Source organism: Mastigoproctus giganteus, chromosome 2, assembly GCF_048544385.1.
Source record: "Mastigoproctus giganteus isolate SK-2022 chromosome 2, ASM4854438v1, whole genome shotgun sequence".
In the NCBI taxonomy this organism is placed as follows: domain Eukaryota; kingdom Metazoa; phylum Arthropoda; class Arachnida; order Uropygi; family Thelyphonidae; genus Mastigoproctus; species Mastigoproctus giganteus.
The window spans coordinates 269630078-269648366 of NC_143576.1; the positions used below are offsets into that span (position 1 = coordinate 269630078).

General features: G+C 37.7%; 1 protein-coding gene across 4 annotated transcripts in view; it reads right to left on the reverse strand.

Annotated features, from left to right (window-relative positions):
* Cadps (calcium-dependent secretion activator 1) overlaps nucleotides 1-18289 on the reverse strand; it is a 1208856-nt gene that overhangs the window by 931200 nt on the left and 259367 nt on the right. For all 4 annotated transcript variants that reach the window (XM_090389907.1, XM_090389906.1, XM_090389908.1 and 1 more), the window contains one exon: nucleotides 6733-6799. In XM_090389907.1, the coding sequence (XP_090246033.1) occupies nucleotides 6733-6799 (67 nt within the window). The remainder of the gene's footprint in view (nucleotides 1-6732; nucleotides 6800-18289) is intronic.

The window sequence follows — 18289 nt, forward strand, 5'->3', positions numbered from 1 at the left end:
ATAATGCACAAAACTCAGTAATCTGAATTTAATTTTATTCAAATAAAATCTGTGATTTTATATTGCACTAAAGTTGTTCTCGCAGTTGCCATTAGCTATATTCATCATTTCCATTTATCTGACCAAAAATGGCATCCAAAACATTATTACAAGTAAAAAGAAACTGCTTTACTTTCTGGATACTTGTGATTATTTCACTGATGGTAATTTTTTGCTTCTCCAATAAATGAATATCCTCCTCATCATCACTGTTATCTTCTCCAACAATTTCTTCAAGCTTGGCTCCATCCCTCATGGTTTCAATGGCACCTTTCCATCTCTTAATTCAAGTACAATGAGTAAATTATCATCTGCTGACACATACTAGTTAAAACTTACTTTGCTTGGTTTGTCACAGTAACAATTCATTTCTAGCCTTTTAATTTCAACATCTGGTACAACTGATTGTTCAATAATGTTGACAAACATTTCTACTGGAACCAATCCTGTTTAGTGCAACATTTCATTTTATAACCAAACTCCAGATATCATATCAATATCTGTTTTATAACAATTTTATCTTCTTTGTGATTACAGTAAACCCCCGCTATTCGCGGGGGTTATGTTCCTGAGAAATGCCGCGAATACTGAGTTATGGCTCCCGTAGTAATAAAGGGGTTCCGTTCCTAAGTATGAAATATATAAGAAAAACTAGTCTTAAAATTTTGTCTATGTATGTATTATATGTACCTTCATAATGACTATGTACATAGACAGTACAAAGTCAAATGCAAGCATAAGGAATCGAAATGAAAATAAGAAACAATTTAACATTAAATGTAATATTTATTAGAAATTTCAGACAAATCTTTCAAACCAGCGTTTTTGCTAGCTAAAAAATTTATCCCGCCAGTGCTATCACCAGTTTTGCTAAAGTGTTGATAAAGGAGTTTTGCCTTTTCACGAATGATGAGTGAACTTAATGGAATTTTATTTTGAGTTCCGTCTTCTATCCACAGATTTAAAGCTTTTTCCATTTTTTCTAATTTAACATCACGAGTTACAGAGCAAATTTTTGAAGCAATTAGCGTGTTTTCACAGACACTACGGCGGATTTTTTCTTCCGATTTTTTGATTGATCGTACCGTTGACTCATTGATTTTATAATGTTTTGCCACTGAGAAGACACTTTCACCATTAGAAATTTTGTCTAATAACTCAATTTTATTCGCTAATGTCATCACTTTCTTTGATCTTTTCACATTTCCCTCGTTATTTGTAGCCATATTTTTATACGGGTTAGAAAGAACTTGTCCACAATAAAGTCACTTTCTTCTGTTAACACACTCGAAAAAGTCTGTTTTACACTGCAAAACAGTAGATTTATCCCTTTTGTAAGCATATCAATTTATAAATTGATAAATTTATTCAATTTATAAGCATATAAATTAAAAGCAAACGACGAAACCTTCCATGACAAGCGCATAACACGTACTGAACAAGGATTAGCGAGAAACATCCACGCTCGCAATTTTGTCACCCCTCTCCCCCCCACCCACTGAGCACTGTTTTGACCTTGAAAAATAATTTTAGTCACGCCCATGTTTTTTTATGGTGGAAAATGTTTACGGCACTTTAAAATTCACATTTTTTTAGGTTTCATTTTAAATTAAATCAGCGACCGCGAATACAGATACCGCGAATAGCGGGGGTTTACTGTATTGTGACCACTAAAGTTTTTCTTGCAGTTACCATTAAATATATTCATAAATTGCATTTATCTGACCCAAAACATTTAAGAAAGTAACTTTAGTAATGAACTTTTATATTACAAATTATGGTAAGAGATCCATTGTTTGTAAAATGACAGTACAATCAGGTGGAGTTACAGTATTTAAAGTAAGAATCAAAATATGTGTTGGCATAATAATTCCTTGTTTATCCCTTCTGTGATTTTTTTTTCACATCTTACACCTTTTTTCCCACAGTTAACTTTTCATTTCATCTTCCTAGAACATTGACAAGGTCCTGCAGGGACAATACATTTTGAAAAATATTCAAATTTTCAGATGATGCTGTGAAGAGAAACTTTTTTGGGTGTGGAATGGTCACAGACCGCCTATGGACTGTTCACTGGTTGAAACAAAACGAGGAAGGGTGGTGCTTGGAGAGAGATTAAGTCTGTTTTTTCCCATTTTGTTGAAAATTGTTTGATTTCTTCATTTGACCTTTCCGTCTCAATTAGATCAAAGGACCCTGCTATATGCTGCTGGAATGAGTACAGAGAATGGCAATGATATACAGGGGAACAACAGGGTTGCTCATACCAAGAAATGCTTTAAGGCTTTGGCTGGATTGAGCAAGCTCAATACTAATGGGATTCTTCCTCTTGCTTGCACATTAGGAGAGCAACAATTCAAATCGAGGAAGAATGGTTGTAGAATAGATGTGTAGAAGTTGATAGCTTAAATAAATTAAAGGAAGAACTAGACATACTATTTTCAAGAAAATTAATATTCAAACACCAGCCAAGTATTTAATAAAATTTAATAAAATAGAATAAAATAAAATAAAATAAAATAAAATAAAATAAGATGATACTGTAAACTGGACTATTACAATAAGTACTAAAAGAAATAAAATTGGTATGATAAAACAATTAAAGCAACAATATTAAAATCGTTACAAATAAGTTAAAATACCAGAAATCCGAGGCTTTTGGAGACAGCTGTCTCCTTTCTCAACAGTCTTAAGCTTTCGGAGACAGATTTCCGGTATTTTAACTTATTTTTAACGATTTTAGTATTGTTGTTTTAATTGTTTTATCATACCGATTTTATTTCTTTTAGTAAAAAGTAAAGTAAAGTGCAGCCATTATCAACCCACTGCAGGATGGAAGCCTCCTCCTCAACAATTCATGCTGAGGGAAATGGACCTTAATCTGCCACGCTGGTCCAGTGCGGGTTGGCAGATCGACCATATTCAGCAGTCAGGGGCTTGAACCCCGGTCTACTCAAAGAGCGTGTGCTACTGCACTCCCACTCCTGCCCACTCGGCTAGGGAGGCCGTTTTTCTTTTAGTACTTATTGTAATAGTCCAGTTTACTGTATCACCTTATTTTATTTTATTTTATTAAATACTTGGCTGGTGTTTTTGAGTATTAATTTTCTTGAATATGGAATTTCCCAGCCCATAGGCCTGTTTGAGAATATAGACATACTATTGGAGGAAATGAATAGGAGGCATCGTTTTTTTTTTTTTTTTTTTTTTTTTTTTGGCTGAGGCCTTGCTTTCTTACATCACTTACCACTGCTAATGCTATTACGTGCATAGCTCATCACAGAGATAATCCAGTTGTTTAAAAGGGTGTCAGCTCAATTGATATAACGTAACTTGAGGATCTGCCAACATATAAGCAAGGCTGGATGCACCTCTATATGTTTAGGAATCTCAGTTTAAGCAAGGACATGGTTTGATTGGTCCAGTGAAAATGTGCCAAACAGCTGGTAGTTGAAGTATCAAATGTGGATTTTGTGGTCACTGTTGCATGCTGTCTCAGATGGGGGGATTTAGTGATGGTACAGAACTGCATCCTGAGGTGATCAAACTTAATGGTTATTCTAAATAAACACTGAATCTGGTCAACCATGTTTTCTACATAAATTCTCTGCCTTAGAGAATTAGGAGAGAGTGATTTACCTTTATCCTGGAATTTCATCTGTTGCTTCAAAGAAATGAGTCATCCACACTTTCACTAAATTTCACCTGTCTATGTTTACATAGACAGGTGAAAAAGTTATTTTTTAGTTTAAGTTATTAAGTTAAGTTACTAAGTTTTTAAGTTATTTTACTCGAAAAAGTTATTTTTGATGAAAGTGGAGTTGCAATTGAAGAAGAAGGCTATACCCATTGAAAACAGTTTCAAAAAAAATTATGGAGGACTAAGAACCCAAAGACATATTCAATGTTGATGAAACATGTCCATTTTTTTAAATGTTTGCAGAACAAGAAACTGACTTTTAAAGGTGATAAATGGTTAGGTGGTAAAAATAGTAAAGCGAGATGCAAATATGACTGGTAATGCAACACTGAAGCTTTTGGTATATAGGCAAAAGTAAACAACCCCGATGTTTCAAAGGAGGTCATTAGAGTTGGACTACAACTACAACAAAAAAATCTTGGATGACAAGAGAAATGTTTGAGCAGTGGTTAAATTTCACTAGAAAGATTAAAGAAAACAGAAAAATCATGTTGATTGTCAACAACTACCCTACCCAACTTCACTCGGTAATTTCAAAACTTACAAGTATGAAGCTTGTTTTCTTCCCTCCAAATACCTCATCTAAACTGCAATCAATGGACCAAGGTTTTGAAAATGCACTACAGAAGGCACATTCTGAAAAAATTTATACTGAGAATAGAAACCAACCAACCTATAGATTCTGTTATCGATTTGCGGATATGCATATCAGAGTTGGCTAAAGTGTGGAGTCAAGATGGAAACAACAATTAAGAATTGTTTCGCAAAAGTAGGTTTTGTTAAAACACTAACAGCGATGAGAGAGATAAACTAGAGAAGACATTGACCAATCTTGGGAAGAGTTTCAAGCAAGGTTTGATCACTGGAGAAATTTATCTTGAGAAATTGATCACTGGAGAAATTGGAGAAATTGACCAATTTTTAGGAGTTGATAATGATGTCATATTAGCTGAATATCTGAGTGACACCAACATTTTGGAGCGTATTTATAGAACTAGTGACAATATTGACGATGAGTTGGTTGAAAACGAGTGCAATATTAAACCTTCCAAACAAGAAATGTTGGAAACAATTGAAACAGAAAATATATTTGAGTGTTTAAACAAATGCAAACATTTTTATGAATGGTGTACAGCAGAATCCGGTGTACAACAAAAAATAACCAAATATTTTACGACATAATCAGGGGCTCACATCTGGTGAATATGGACTTAGCACACACACCCAGAGTATTGATCTGGATATCATCATTCTTCTCTTTCTTGGTGATTCCCTTATACTTCTGACTCTCTCTCTCTCTCTCTCTCTCTCTCTCTCTCTCTCTCTCAGGGTAATTCAAAAATTTTTTTTGGCTGGTGCAGAATAAGCCTCAGGCTTCCTAGCATCACACGGCTAATAATAATAAATAATTTTCAGGATTTTGTCAGTCATTTCTGCTCCTCTCAGCCCTAGAAGAATGGATTTCTTATTCTTCATCCTGATTTCCCGTTCTGCTACTGTCCCCTCCAGGAACAGTGTCAATCAAATTATCAAGCACGATAGCAGCTAGTTCTTTAGTATAAATAGAAAAAAGGAAGAGATGGCTTCCTCTCCATTCTGCAATTTGTGTTTAATTTATAAGATAAAATATCTTTTTTTTTTCTTTCTTTTTTAATGATAACAGAAGAAACATAATCAAGGACTGATGCCTTCATGAAGAAATGCTGTCAGAATCTCACAGAGTCACTTGGCAACAGGACTTTAAATATATGAGAATAGTTTAGGAAAGTGAGGAAGAATTTAAACTCTTGCTATGGCCAGCCCAACTGCTAGATCTTAATCCCACTGAGCATCTGTGGGATGAACTGTGAAGGTTATTCATCAGCACAAGGCAATCATAGGAAAATGAGGTTGGCACTGTTAGACAAATATGAAGTTGGCACTGTTAGGCAGATATGAAGTTCTCTGAGCAATGCAGACGGGCTGCAAGAGTAGCTCATTGTGTCTTACCAATGATATACAGGAATTTTTATAGCAGGGATAAGGAGGTGATTATTCCATTGTATAAGGCAATGGTCAGGCCACATCTTGAGTACTGTATACAGGTCTGGAGGCCTCATTTCAAGAAGGATGTAGAGTTACTGGAACTAGTACAGAGAAGGGCAACAAGATTAGTGAATGGAACAAATGGAACTCTTACGAAGAAAGGCTTAAGTTTTGCAAATTACAGTGTCTGGAGACTAGGCACTGGCGAGGTGATCTGATACAGATGTATAAAGCCTTGAATGGTTTGAGCATGCTCAATGCCGATGGGATTCTTCTTCTTGCTCAGAATAATCACCTGAGAGGGCATAAATTCAAATTGAGGAAAGATGTAGGATAGATGTGCGAAAATTTTCCTTTAGCCAGCGGGTAGTTAGTTGGTGGAACAGACTTCCATCACTTGTTGTGGAAGTTGACAGCCTAAATAAATTTAAGGCTCAGCTGGACAGGTATTTCAAACAAACAGAGGGGTGAAATGGGAGTGTTTTTTTTTTTTTTTTGGCTGATGCTGCATAAGCTTGCTGTCTTGCATCATATGCTTCTACTAATACTAATGCAAATGACTAATATTCTATATGTCACTTTTTTGACAACTTGTTGACTCATTGTGTTTCTTCCTAAAGGTGAACTCGGGTTCACAATTAAAACACTACTTTGTTCTATGTGATATTCTTACTTTCCTTGCCATTCCATTTATTGCTATCGTCCATCGAATGCCAAATTCTTGAAAAGTTACAAAATCTTTTAAAATCTAACTATCCTCTATGGCCATCTCTTTTGAAACTCCCCAGTCAAAATTTTAAAATATTTAATGTTGGCTCCAAGACAAGTGAATGGGTCAAATGGCACTTAAACATACCATTATACAGTGGTCTTAATAAAGTTGCCAGAACTATATTTAGGTTTTGCTATTTTATATATCATAAAATATTCTTTACAATACTACTAAAATACAAAAATGCCATACTAACCTGTACCAACACAAAATATCTTTTCTTCCATTTTTTCCATACTTGCTTACCTTGTGCAAATAAATACCTTCAAGAAAGAATCAAAAGAAATCGTAATAATATTTTAATCTCATATTATTTTTATATCATATTAAAAAAAAAAACATTTAACATCAAAAAAAGTCTAATAAAAAGGATTCTCATTACAGAAGAAAGGAAGAATTACTGCAAAATTTCAGAAGATTTTAAGGAAATGAATAACATTCATTAAATTCCAACCCCTCCTACCCCGAACAACAATATCACATAAATTCCAAAATTTTCCTTTCTCTATTATGAAAATACCCATCTTCCTCAAAATAGCAGCGAGCACAAAGTAGTAGCAGCAGCAGTATTCTGGCTTGTGGGAGAACCGAAGGGGCGATTCTCCAAAGCATCAAAATCTAAAAAAAAATGCGCAAAATGTGAAATGTTTGAGGACCGGTCTAGAACGGGACATGACCTAGCCACGGAGGATGTCTTTGAGTATGCTAGGTGCACAGACTGTGAAGAAATTAGGGGCCAACTCAGCATTCTGATGGGTATCTATGAGAGTTGAAGGTGTAGGGTATATGCCCTAGAAGATATTAATAGGGGGCCACCAAGTGCTCAGCTGCCCAACTCAACGCAGGAGCTCACTCTTGTGCATTAAGGCAACATAGCAGCAATCTCTCAGGCAGAATTAGCGGGTCACACACAAAGTAATTATTGTTGGTGACTTTATTGTCAGGAAGACAGGGAATATATTATGCAAAGAGGACAAGAGGAAAAGGACCAAGTTATATCTGCCAGGGGCAAAAGTTAATGACGATGTAGGGCAGATATCTTTTAAGGGCTCAAAAGGAGATACTGTTTGTTGTACATGTTGGCACTAATGACTTTAAGAATAAGAGATCTGCAGATTAACATAACAAGTACAGGTCAATGCTGAAAAAAAAGTTGCGAGATACGGTTAAATTTGAAAGTGTCTGCAATTCTACCCAGACACGATAGGAGGGAGTATTTGATGAGAGCCTTGTCAATCAATTCAGCCCTGGAGAGATTGTGCAAGGCTCACAGAGTAGAATTTTTTTTAGCATCATCTGTGCTTGCTAACAGGAGATACTGCTTCTACAAGGATGAGATACACTTAAATAGAAAGCGTGCAAGAATATTTACTGTGATATCGAGACAGTGTTAGGAGTGTAGGAAAACTGCTAGGCCGACCGGGCTAGCCGAGTGGGTAAAGTAACTGCCCGGCAACCCAAAGGTCGCGGGTTCGATTCCCGCCTCGGGCTTGGATCAAAGTACTGCAAACACCTTGGGAGGTGCAATATGGCCACAGAAGCCGATGCGCCAACAACTACCAAATCAAAAAAAAAAAAAAAAAACTGCTAGCTTGGGGGTATTCACAGACTAACAGATGCCACAGGCAGAGAGGGAAAAGTGATTCTTGCATTTCTATTGTAATGAGCAGCAGCATACATGGGCAATGTTAGGAAACTAAGAAAATGAACAGGTGCATGTATATTTGCATGTACACCGATGCTAGAAGTACAGTAAACAAATTTGATGAATTTGAAGTGCTCATCAAGAAATCAAAGGCAGATATTATTGAGATTTCAGAGACATGAGGTCACACAGATATAAGCAATGCAGAATTGGAATTTGGAGAGTACAATTTGCACAGAAAGGATAAACACAGAAAAATCACCTGAGAGGGCATAAATTCAAATTGAGGAAATCAGAAAAATCACCTGAGAGGGCATAAATTCAAATTGAGGAAAGACAGATGTAGGATACATGTGAGGAAATTTGCCTTTAACCAGCGGGTGGTTGGTTGGTGGAACAGACTTCCATCCCTTGTGGTGGAGGTTGATAGCCTAAATAAGTTTAAGGCTCAGCTGGACAGGTATTTGGAACGAACAGAGGGGTGAAGTGAAAGTGGGTTTTTTTTTTTTTTTTTTTTTGGCTGATGCTGCATAAGCTTGCTTTCTTGCATCAAATGCCTCTACTAATGCTAATGCTAACACAGTAGGAAGGGAGGAGGGGTCATGCTGTTAGTTAAGAAACACATAAAATTTAAGGAAGTGCATCCAGTTGACATGGATGAACAGTGCAATGTTGAGTCTGTTTGGGGTGACATAAACACTGGGAAATGGAAAATGACAGTAGCCAGAGGCACAGAAGGTGAAAGTGATTCTTGCACTTCTATTCTAATGAGCAGCAGCCTAGACAGCACGTTGCTGGAGATTTCAAGAGCAGCTGGGAGTCATCAAGTAAATACATGGGCTATGTTAGGGAAACTAAGAAAAAGAACAGGTGCATGTATATTTGCATTAGCATTAGTAGAGGCATAGGATACAAGAAAGCAAGCTTATGCAGCATCAGAAGGAGGGTGTTATAGGCCTAATGACTTAGATGAGTACAATGAACAGTTGTACAGAGAAACAGAGTGGGGGCAGGAAAATCAGAATGTCTTGTAATGGGGGATTTTAACTTTCCAGATAATGATTGGAACTTGTGGCTTGGTCATTCGCAGGCTAACAAGACTTTTGTGTATTTATTGGATGACTGTTTTCTACAGCAACATGTTAGAGGAGCAACCAAAGGAAATAATATTCTTTATCTGATTATCGGCACTGATTACTCATGTATTAAAAATCTGCAGATAAAGGAACCACTAGGTGACACTGATCACAGGGTACTGATGTGGGATTTACTTAACGATGTAACTACCATCCAGGGTAAAGGGAAGAGTTTTTGATTTCATATAGTTGACTATAATGGTCTCAGACAGATTTTAAATTATATATGGTGGGATCAACTGATGATGTTACCAATGGCGAATTCTAAATAGCAAGCCATCACGGACTTAAACTTAGAGGCTACTGGACTTTTCATACCAACTAAGAAATACTGTTCAAGGTTCAGAGCTAAATGGACGTCAAAAGAATTAATTAGTTTCGTGGCAAAAAAGAAAAATGCATGGGATGCATATAAAGTATCAGGCAACACAGAAGCTTACGGCAGATATAAGCTAGTCTGTAATCAAATCACAAAGGAGGTTAGGCAGGCAAAGGCAGATTTTGAGAACTTTTTGGCAAAGAATGCAAAGAAAAATAGCAAAGAGTTGTTAGCTTATGTAAACTCTAGAAGGAAGGGGATGAATCAGATTGGTCCACTTGATATTGAGGGTGCAACTGTTGATGATCATGCTCAGGTAGGTGACAAACTGAATGAGTATTTTACATCTTCATTCACAAATGAGGAGTTACTGAAGGAGGGGAATGGCAGATGTTTATCAAACGCTAACAGGGAGCTAAGTGATTTTGTAATAACTGAGAGCAAAGTGGAGGAGAAATTGTTGAAGTTAAACATAAAAAAGGCACCTGGGTTGGATGGAATCTATCCAGTTATATTGAAGGAGACAGTGAGGAAAATTAGCAAACCTGTAGCCATAATTACGAGAGCATTCATGATTCACGGGAGGTCATCGTGGAATGGAGATGTGGAAATGTATCCCAAATTAACAAAGGCGGTTCTCAAAGGGTGAAACAAATAATTATAGGCCTGTTAGTTTAACTGCTCTCTGGGAAATAATAATCCAGTCAATAGTTAAAGAGGTGATACAGGATCACCTAGAAAACACTGCAATAATAGTTCAGGCACAGCATGGGTTTGTAAAGGGGAAATCTTGTATGACCAATTCGATTGGATTCTACAATGTGGTCACAAAGGAACTGGATGCTAAAAATAATTTTGATATCATATACTTGGACTGGTCCACTTGATATCGATGGTTCGACTATTGATGATCCTGCTCAGAGAGCAAACTGAATGAGTATTTTGCATCTACATTCACACAAGAGGAGATATTAAGGTTTGAAAATGGCAGAAGGTTATCAAATTGTAGCAGGGTGAACAAAGTGGAGGAGAAATTGTTGAAGTTCAACATAAGAAATGCACCTGGGGTGGATGGGATCTATCCAGTAATATTAAAGGAGGTGGCAAAGCAACTAAGCAAACCCTTAGCCATCATTATGAGAGCATCCTTCGACTCAGGGGAGGTCCCCACGGACTGGAGATGTGCAAATGTATCCCCAATTCACAAAGGGGGATCGAAGGGTGACACGAGTAATTACAGACCAGTTAGTTTAACTTCTGTTCAGGGTAAAATAATGGAGTCACTGGTTAAAAATGCATTTCAGGATCATCTAGACAAGACTGCAGCAATAATTCAGACACAGCATGGGTTTGTTAAGGGAAAGTCTCTGACAAATTTGATAGGATGTCATGATGTGGTTACAAAGGAACTGGATGCAAAAAATTATATTGATATCATATATTTGGATTTCAGGAAAGCTTTTGACACTGTTGAGTATGGAAGACTATTGTACAAATTGGAGCAGAATGGTATTAAGGGTAAGTTGCTACAATGGATAAAAGGATGGTTGAGTGGGAGAAGACAGAGGGTGGTAATCAATGGGTGCCGCTCTTCGTGGACTAATGGTATTAGTGGAGTCCCACAGGGTTCGGTGTTGGGTCCGCTGTTGATTTGTATATTTATCAATGATATTGATGAAGGGATATCAGGCTTAGTGTCGAAGTCTGCAGATGATACAAAGGATGGCAGGGCTGTTAATGACGGTAATGGCAGTGTGCTACTGCAACAGGATCTAGATAATTTCGGCAGATAGGCTAAGAAGTGGCAACGGAAGTTTAACCTTGACAAATGCAAAGACTGCATATGGGTAGAAGTAACCCCAGAGAAATGTACCAGCTGTGTGGTACTACACTTAAGGTTTGTTGTTTTGTTTGTTTGTTATTTGGTTTTTAAGAGCATTAGCAACTAAGGCCATATTGCTCCGGGATATGCGGTGGTCATTCCCTGACCTTTCCGCATTCTCCGTATTTGGTGGTGACGGGCTCAAATACACTTAAGGTGATAGAAAATGAAAAAGACTTGGGAGTAATTGTGCAGTTAGATATGAAGTTTTCTCAGCAATGCAGACAGGCTACCAGGGCAGGTCATGGGGTTTTGTCAATGATATATATTGGAATTTTGCTAGCAGGAAAAAGGAGGTGATTGTTCCTCTGTATAAGGCAATGGTCAGGCCCAGCCTTCAGTACTGAGTACAGGTCTGGAGGCCTCATTTTAGGAAGGATGTAGATTTACTTGAGCGTGTACAGAGAATGGCAACAAGATTGGTGAGAAGAATGAAGGGATCCTCTTACCAAGAGAGACTTAAGTTCTGCAAATTGCAGTGGCTGGAGACTAGGCACCTGCACAGTAATCTGATTGAGGTGTATAAGGCCTTGAATGAGTTGAGCATGCTGAATTCTGATGGGATCCTTCCACTTGTTCAGATTACGAACCTAAGGGGGCATAAATTCAAATTAAGAAACGACAGATGTAGAATAGATCTGCGGAAATTTGCCTTTAGCCAGCGGGTGGTTAATTGCTGGAACAAACTTCCATCTGTGTTTGTGGAAGTAGATAGGTTAATTAAATTTAAGGAGGAACTGGACAGGCATTTGGAGGGAATGATGTTATTTTTTTTTTTTTTTTTTGGCTGATGCTGCATAAGCTCATACACTTGCCTTCTTGCATCACATGCCACTACTACTACTACTGTTTCCAGAAAGCTTTTCATAGTGTTGCACATGGAAGACTGCTGTACAAATTGGAGCTGTATGGCATTAAGGGCAAGTTGCTGCAATGGATAAAAAGATGGTTAAGAGTGATACGGCAGAGAGTGGCAATAAATAGACACTACTCTACGCGGACTAATGTTATTAGTGGCGTAACCCTAAGGTTCAGTGCTGGGCCCATTGTTATTTTGGTATTTATCAATTATATCAATGAAAGTATATCAGACTTAATGTCCAAGTTTGCAGGCATGGTAATAATACAAAAGACAGCATGCTGCTACAATAGGATCTAGAAAAGTTATGCAGATTGGCTGAGAAGTGACAACTGAAGTTTCACATTTGCAAATGCAAAGTACTGCATATGGGTAGCAGCAGTGCTTATTTTGTATAAAATTAGGTGCAAGTACTCATTCTTTGCTATCAGGAAAAATTGAAAATTAAAAGGATATGAAAAGAACTCTAAAATGTTTTTTTTTTCTTGATATCGTTAATTTAGTAGTAATGTTTTCAGAATAAGGACATCTTATTCTGAAAACATTAAGTACATTATAAGTACATTAAGTACAAATTAAGTACATTAGCGCAGCTTATGAAGCATAAATTTATTATTCAAGTATATAAAAAAATTAGTAAAATGTGAGTAAAATAACTAAAAAATAATAACATAAGTAAAAATAATTTCATAATAAAGTTTTTGTAGAATATTCCAAATTTTTATTAAGTTCTCATCCGACACCCTATGTTGACTTCTTTTCTTCCTCTTTGTGTGTCGGTTGCTGTGACGTTTCCAAAGCAGCCACGAATTTACATATCAAAGGTCACAAAGGAACACCTTAATGAGGGCATCAACAGTCTTCCCAACAAGTTTACCATTGGTCCAGATGAATTCCCTGTTTTCATGATTAAACTATGCAGTGCATATATCATAGACCCACTGCTTAACGCATTCAACTCCATCGTTGAAACAGGAGTTTACCCTACCATCAAGAACACATATTATGTTTCTCCCGTCCAAATTAAACATATTACGTTTGTCTCCAGTCCCCGTCTGGCAGAGTAAAGGCAAGGAGATTGAACACTAGCTGATCCAGAAGCCTCTAAGAGACTTCCTGATATGTTCAGTCCGGTGGACTGTCTAGCAGCCAGCTTTAGAACACCGTCTTAGACCAGTGTCCTCAAAATGTAAGAAAGATTTAATCTCGCTAGGATTTCCATCATATTGTCAGGCTGTCTAGCAACTCCCCGCACACTGAAAAAACACCTTTCAGGAAAGCATTTCACACCGGATGAGGAAGTTCATCAGGTCGTGCGACGTTGGTTACTGCGTGTGGGCATGGAATTCTTCACTACTGGTATAAATAAACTGATCCATCATTGGGACAAGTGCATCAATAAATTTGGAGACTTTGTGGAGAAGTAGTGCATGTTCACTTATTTCTTGCTGTGTCATTTCAACTTCATATTAAACATCACCGAAAGAAAAAATTTGTTACCTTACTTTTCAGAAATCCCGCATAAACATCCCTGAATTGCATTCTTAATCACTGATTCCGAGATTTTCCTAACTGAAGTCAGAATAACTGGACTGTGATTAACAACTTCGGCCTTAAAGCCTTATGTATTGGCAACAAGCATGCACTTCTCCAGTCCAAAGGAATCCGTACTGAGTGAAAAGATGAACTGATAAATAAATTCAATGGTTCAGTATATTATTCATTGGCAGCCTCACTCAAAATTACTGGATATATATGCCATCAACTTCAGGACACATACTTGCTTATACTTGGAAAGTTTTCTAATAAATAGTCATCTGTAATTTTGAAATCAATAATACCATATGATTCCACATCAATTTCACAGCCTCTTCTCAGTGGGGCATGAAGTGTCTTTCTTCAGTAAAAACAGATGAAAAGTGTATGTTCAATTCATGCACAATGTCAGCTAGGTTTTCCCACATCCAGTGCACAAAGATCCAATCTGATTCACATTTTCCTTTGTATATTCACATATATCAAAAATTCACTGTCTCCATTAGCATAGGTACGCGAGGCAAGAAAGCAAGTTTATAGAGCATCAGCCAGAAAAAACACACACCCTTCTCATTAAGCTATCAACTTCTACGACAGATGGAAGTTTGTTACAGAAATCAACCACCTGCTGGCTAAAGGCAAACTTCCACACATCTATACTACAACTGTCTTTTCTCAATCTGAATTTATGCCTTCTTACGCAATTATTCTGAGCAGGAGGAAGAATCCAGTCAGCAATGAGCATGCTCAAACCATTTCTTCAAAAAGGCCTCTAAGGTTGGGAGAGTACATATTGAGAATTTAAAACAAATACACCAACGGTTTAACTATAGTGGTTTAATACTGAATGTACCAAACGATACTACACTGTAAAATAATATATGCAAAAAACTGATTTACAAAATAAAATTTGCGATAAAAATTTTAAAATATACAATAAAATATTTAAAATATAATAAAATTAAAAGCGATAAAACATTGACTGAAGCTTTCGGGGGCTTCCGCCTCCTTTCTCAACAACAATGATGTTTAAGCAACACATCCTTAAGTAACAGACTCAGAGCACACGTGGTTGACCAGGCGCATGCTCAATATTTCTTCCATGTGAACCAGAACCGGAAGCGGCTCGGGAGCGTGGAAATATAAAACGCTTGTCTTTTGCCAGGACCACGGCTTCCAGCAGGGGGTGAAATTGAACACCCCTGTCCCTATTCATACTATTGTTCTCAGACGAGCCTATCCACAAACTCTCCAGCCACTTACGGTCCCACAACCTATGCGCCCGGTCAAGGATGACAGCATTCACAGGGGAGACCTGATGATGTTTCTCCCAATAATGCTCAGCAATGGCTGACTTAGTGAACTCTGCGGTCTGTATAGCTCGCATGTGCTCCCCCAGACGGTCTTTTAATCACCGTCCTGTCTCCCCCACATAACATTCCCCACAATCCGGGCATTTGATCTCATATACGACCACACTACTGGAATCCCCAGGAATGGGGGTCTTTGATCTGTGACAACACTGTGTGCAACCTCCGGCCCGGAAGTTGCACACAGCGTGCCTGAAAGTCACGTAACATTCTTGAAATTCGATCTGATAAGCCCGGATAGTAGGGAATATAAACTGTGGTGACTGGAACGGACGGTGTTCCATGATTAGGCTCCACGCCTCTATTATATTTATCAATGACCCTCTGGGGATAACCGCATTTCATAAGATCCACCCTAACTTGCCCAATTTCTCTCTCTCTCCCCTCAGAGGTACTACAATGCGTCCTAACCCTACCCAAAAGTGCCCTGGCCACACTGTTTTTATGCTGCGCAGTCTGTGCTGACCTATAATGGGTGTACTGGCTCCTACACATGGGCTTCCTAAACACTGTAGTACTAAGCCTGGAGCCTTCTCTACACATCATTACATCCAGGAAAGGGAGGGAACCATTCACTTCTACCTCTGAGGTGAACTGTATAAAAGGAGATAAATCATTGAGAAAACTAACTACATCCTCTTCTCTCCCCTTTTGCACCAAAGTGAACGTGTCATCCACGTATCTCTTCCACTTGCGCATAGGGAACTCCAAATTTGTAAAAACCCTATTCTCTAACTCTTCCATTGCCAGGTTTGTGACAATGGCGCTAATAGGAGAACCCATAGCTGTGCCGTGAACCTGTTTGTACATCACTCCTTTATATAACAAAGTCGTACTCGAAAGACATAATTCTACGCCACAGCATATATCCTCTACACTTAGGTGCGATCTAGTACTTAGGGTATCATCTCTTTGTAGTGCCACCTTTACACATTCCACCCCATGGGCTATGGGTATACAAGTAAATAATAACACCACATCTAGCAACCATTATTTCATTCTCCCCTACATTTTGACTTTTAACGAAGTTCACAAAATCCACACTGTCTTTAACAACAAACATGGACTGTCCCACTATAGGAGAAATCAGCTGCGCCAGGAATTTTGACAAAGCATAGGTAGGGCTCCCAATAAAAGAAACAATGGGTCGTAACAGGACCCCCACTTTATGTGTTTTCGGCAGCCCATAAAACCTGGGCAGCTGACACCCCGTTGCATGCACAGTACTCTTCTTCAGAAATCTTACCCGTTTTTAACCAGAGCTGTAAAATCTTATTAACACGTTGTTCTAAACCGGCTAGAGGGTTTCTGCAGATGATCTTGTATGTATTATCATCCTGTAATAAATCTAGGGCTTTTTTATGATAATCATCACTGTTTAATACTACTGTGGATCTACCCTTATCTGCCGGAAGAACCACAATATCTTCATCCTGCTTGAGTTCCTTTAACGCTCTCATTTCATTACGGGTGAGATTAGAGGTAGCTGAGGCCTTTACCCTGATACGATTAGCAATGGGTTCTGGCAATTTACGAATTGCCCTCTCGATACCCATAGCTGTCTCAGTAATAAGAGGTTTAGGGGGTAACAAGGCAAACTTAGGTCCTAAAGCCAATACCCCCTTTTGTTCTGCAGTTAAGGGTTTACCACTCAGATTCTGAATAAAATTAAATTTATTGACCCTACACATATTTGCCTGTTCTTCCAATAATGTATTGAATTTGCTAATGTGCCTCATCTTATATAAATGTGCAATCCTACCAACCCTATTACGAACTAACGTCCTAACACCTGCTAAATGTAAAGGGGATAGTCTACTACTAATGTTACCTAAAGATACACCAATCAATCTCCTATTGCATCTTAAGTCATCATGCAATTTCTGTATCCAAGTGTTCAACACCTTCTTCTGATACCACGCAATAATCCTCATCATTCACACATCCTTAAACGGAGATTTAATCCTAAATCCATGCGGAATGAGTCCATGTTCCCTACAACGATACGCAAATCTTAGGTGTTGTTGCTGCTTAACCTCTCCTATGCTGCACTTCTGAAACTGCCGGATGTGTTGCAAAACTGTATGGCCATAAACACTGACAATATCTTCAAAAAGGCCTCTAAGGTTGGGAGAGTACATATGAAGAATTTAAAACAAATACACCAACCGTTTAACTATAGTGGTTTAATACTGAATGTACCAAACGATACTACACTGTAAAATAATATATGCAAAAAAACTGATTTACAAAATAAAATTTGCGATAAAAATTTTAAAATATACAATAAAATATGAATAAAATACTTAAAATATAATAAAATTAAAAGCGATAAAACATTGACTGAAGCTTTCGGGGGCTTCCGCCTCCTTTCTCAACAACAATGATGTTTAAGCAACACATCCTTAAGTAACAGGCTCACAGCACACGTGGTTGACCAGGCGCATGCTCAATATATGCTCAGCCATCCTATGTCAGGCCAGAAAGGCTACCTCTAATCTCACCCGTAATCAAATGAAAGCATTAAAGGAACTCAAGAAGGATGAAGATCTTTTTCGTAAAGTGAAAGAAATCCAGAAGATTAGCCTCGTTACTTATGATGTGGCAGAGTGTCAAAGGCCAATTCACGCTCTGGTTAAGGTTTCGCAGAAAGTTAAAAGAGACTTAGTATTTAGTATTAGTATTAGTAACGGCCATATGGTGCAAGAAAGCCTATGGCTTATGCTGCACCAGCCAAAAAAAAAAAAAAAAAAAAAAAAATCCGAACAAAACAATGATAAAAACAAAAATTAAATAAATAAATAATAATAATTAATAAATAAATAAAAATAATAAAATGAAATTAAAAATTCAATAAAAAAGGAAATTAATCCTATCATCCTATGCGCTTCCCTTACCCGAAAGTACTATCCAGATGACCTTTGAATTTCCCCAAACTGTCGGCCTCTACCACCCATGAAGGCAACTTATTCCAGTAATTTATAACTCGCTGGCTAAAATAAAACT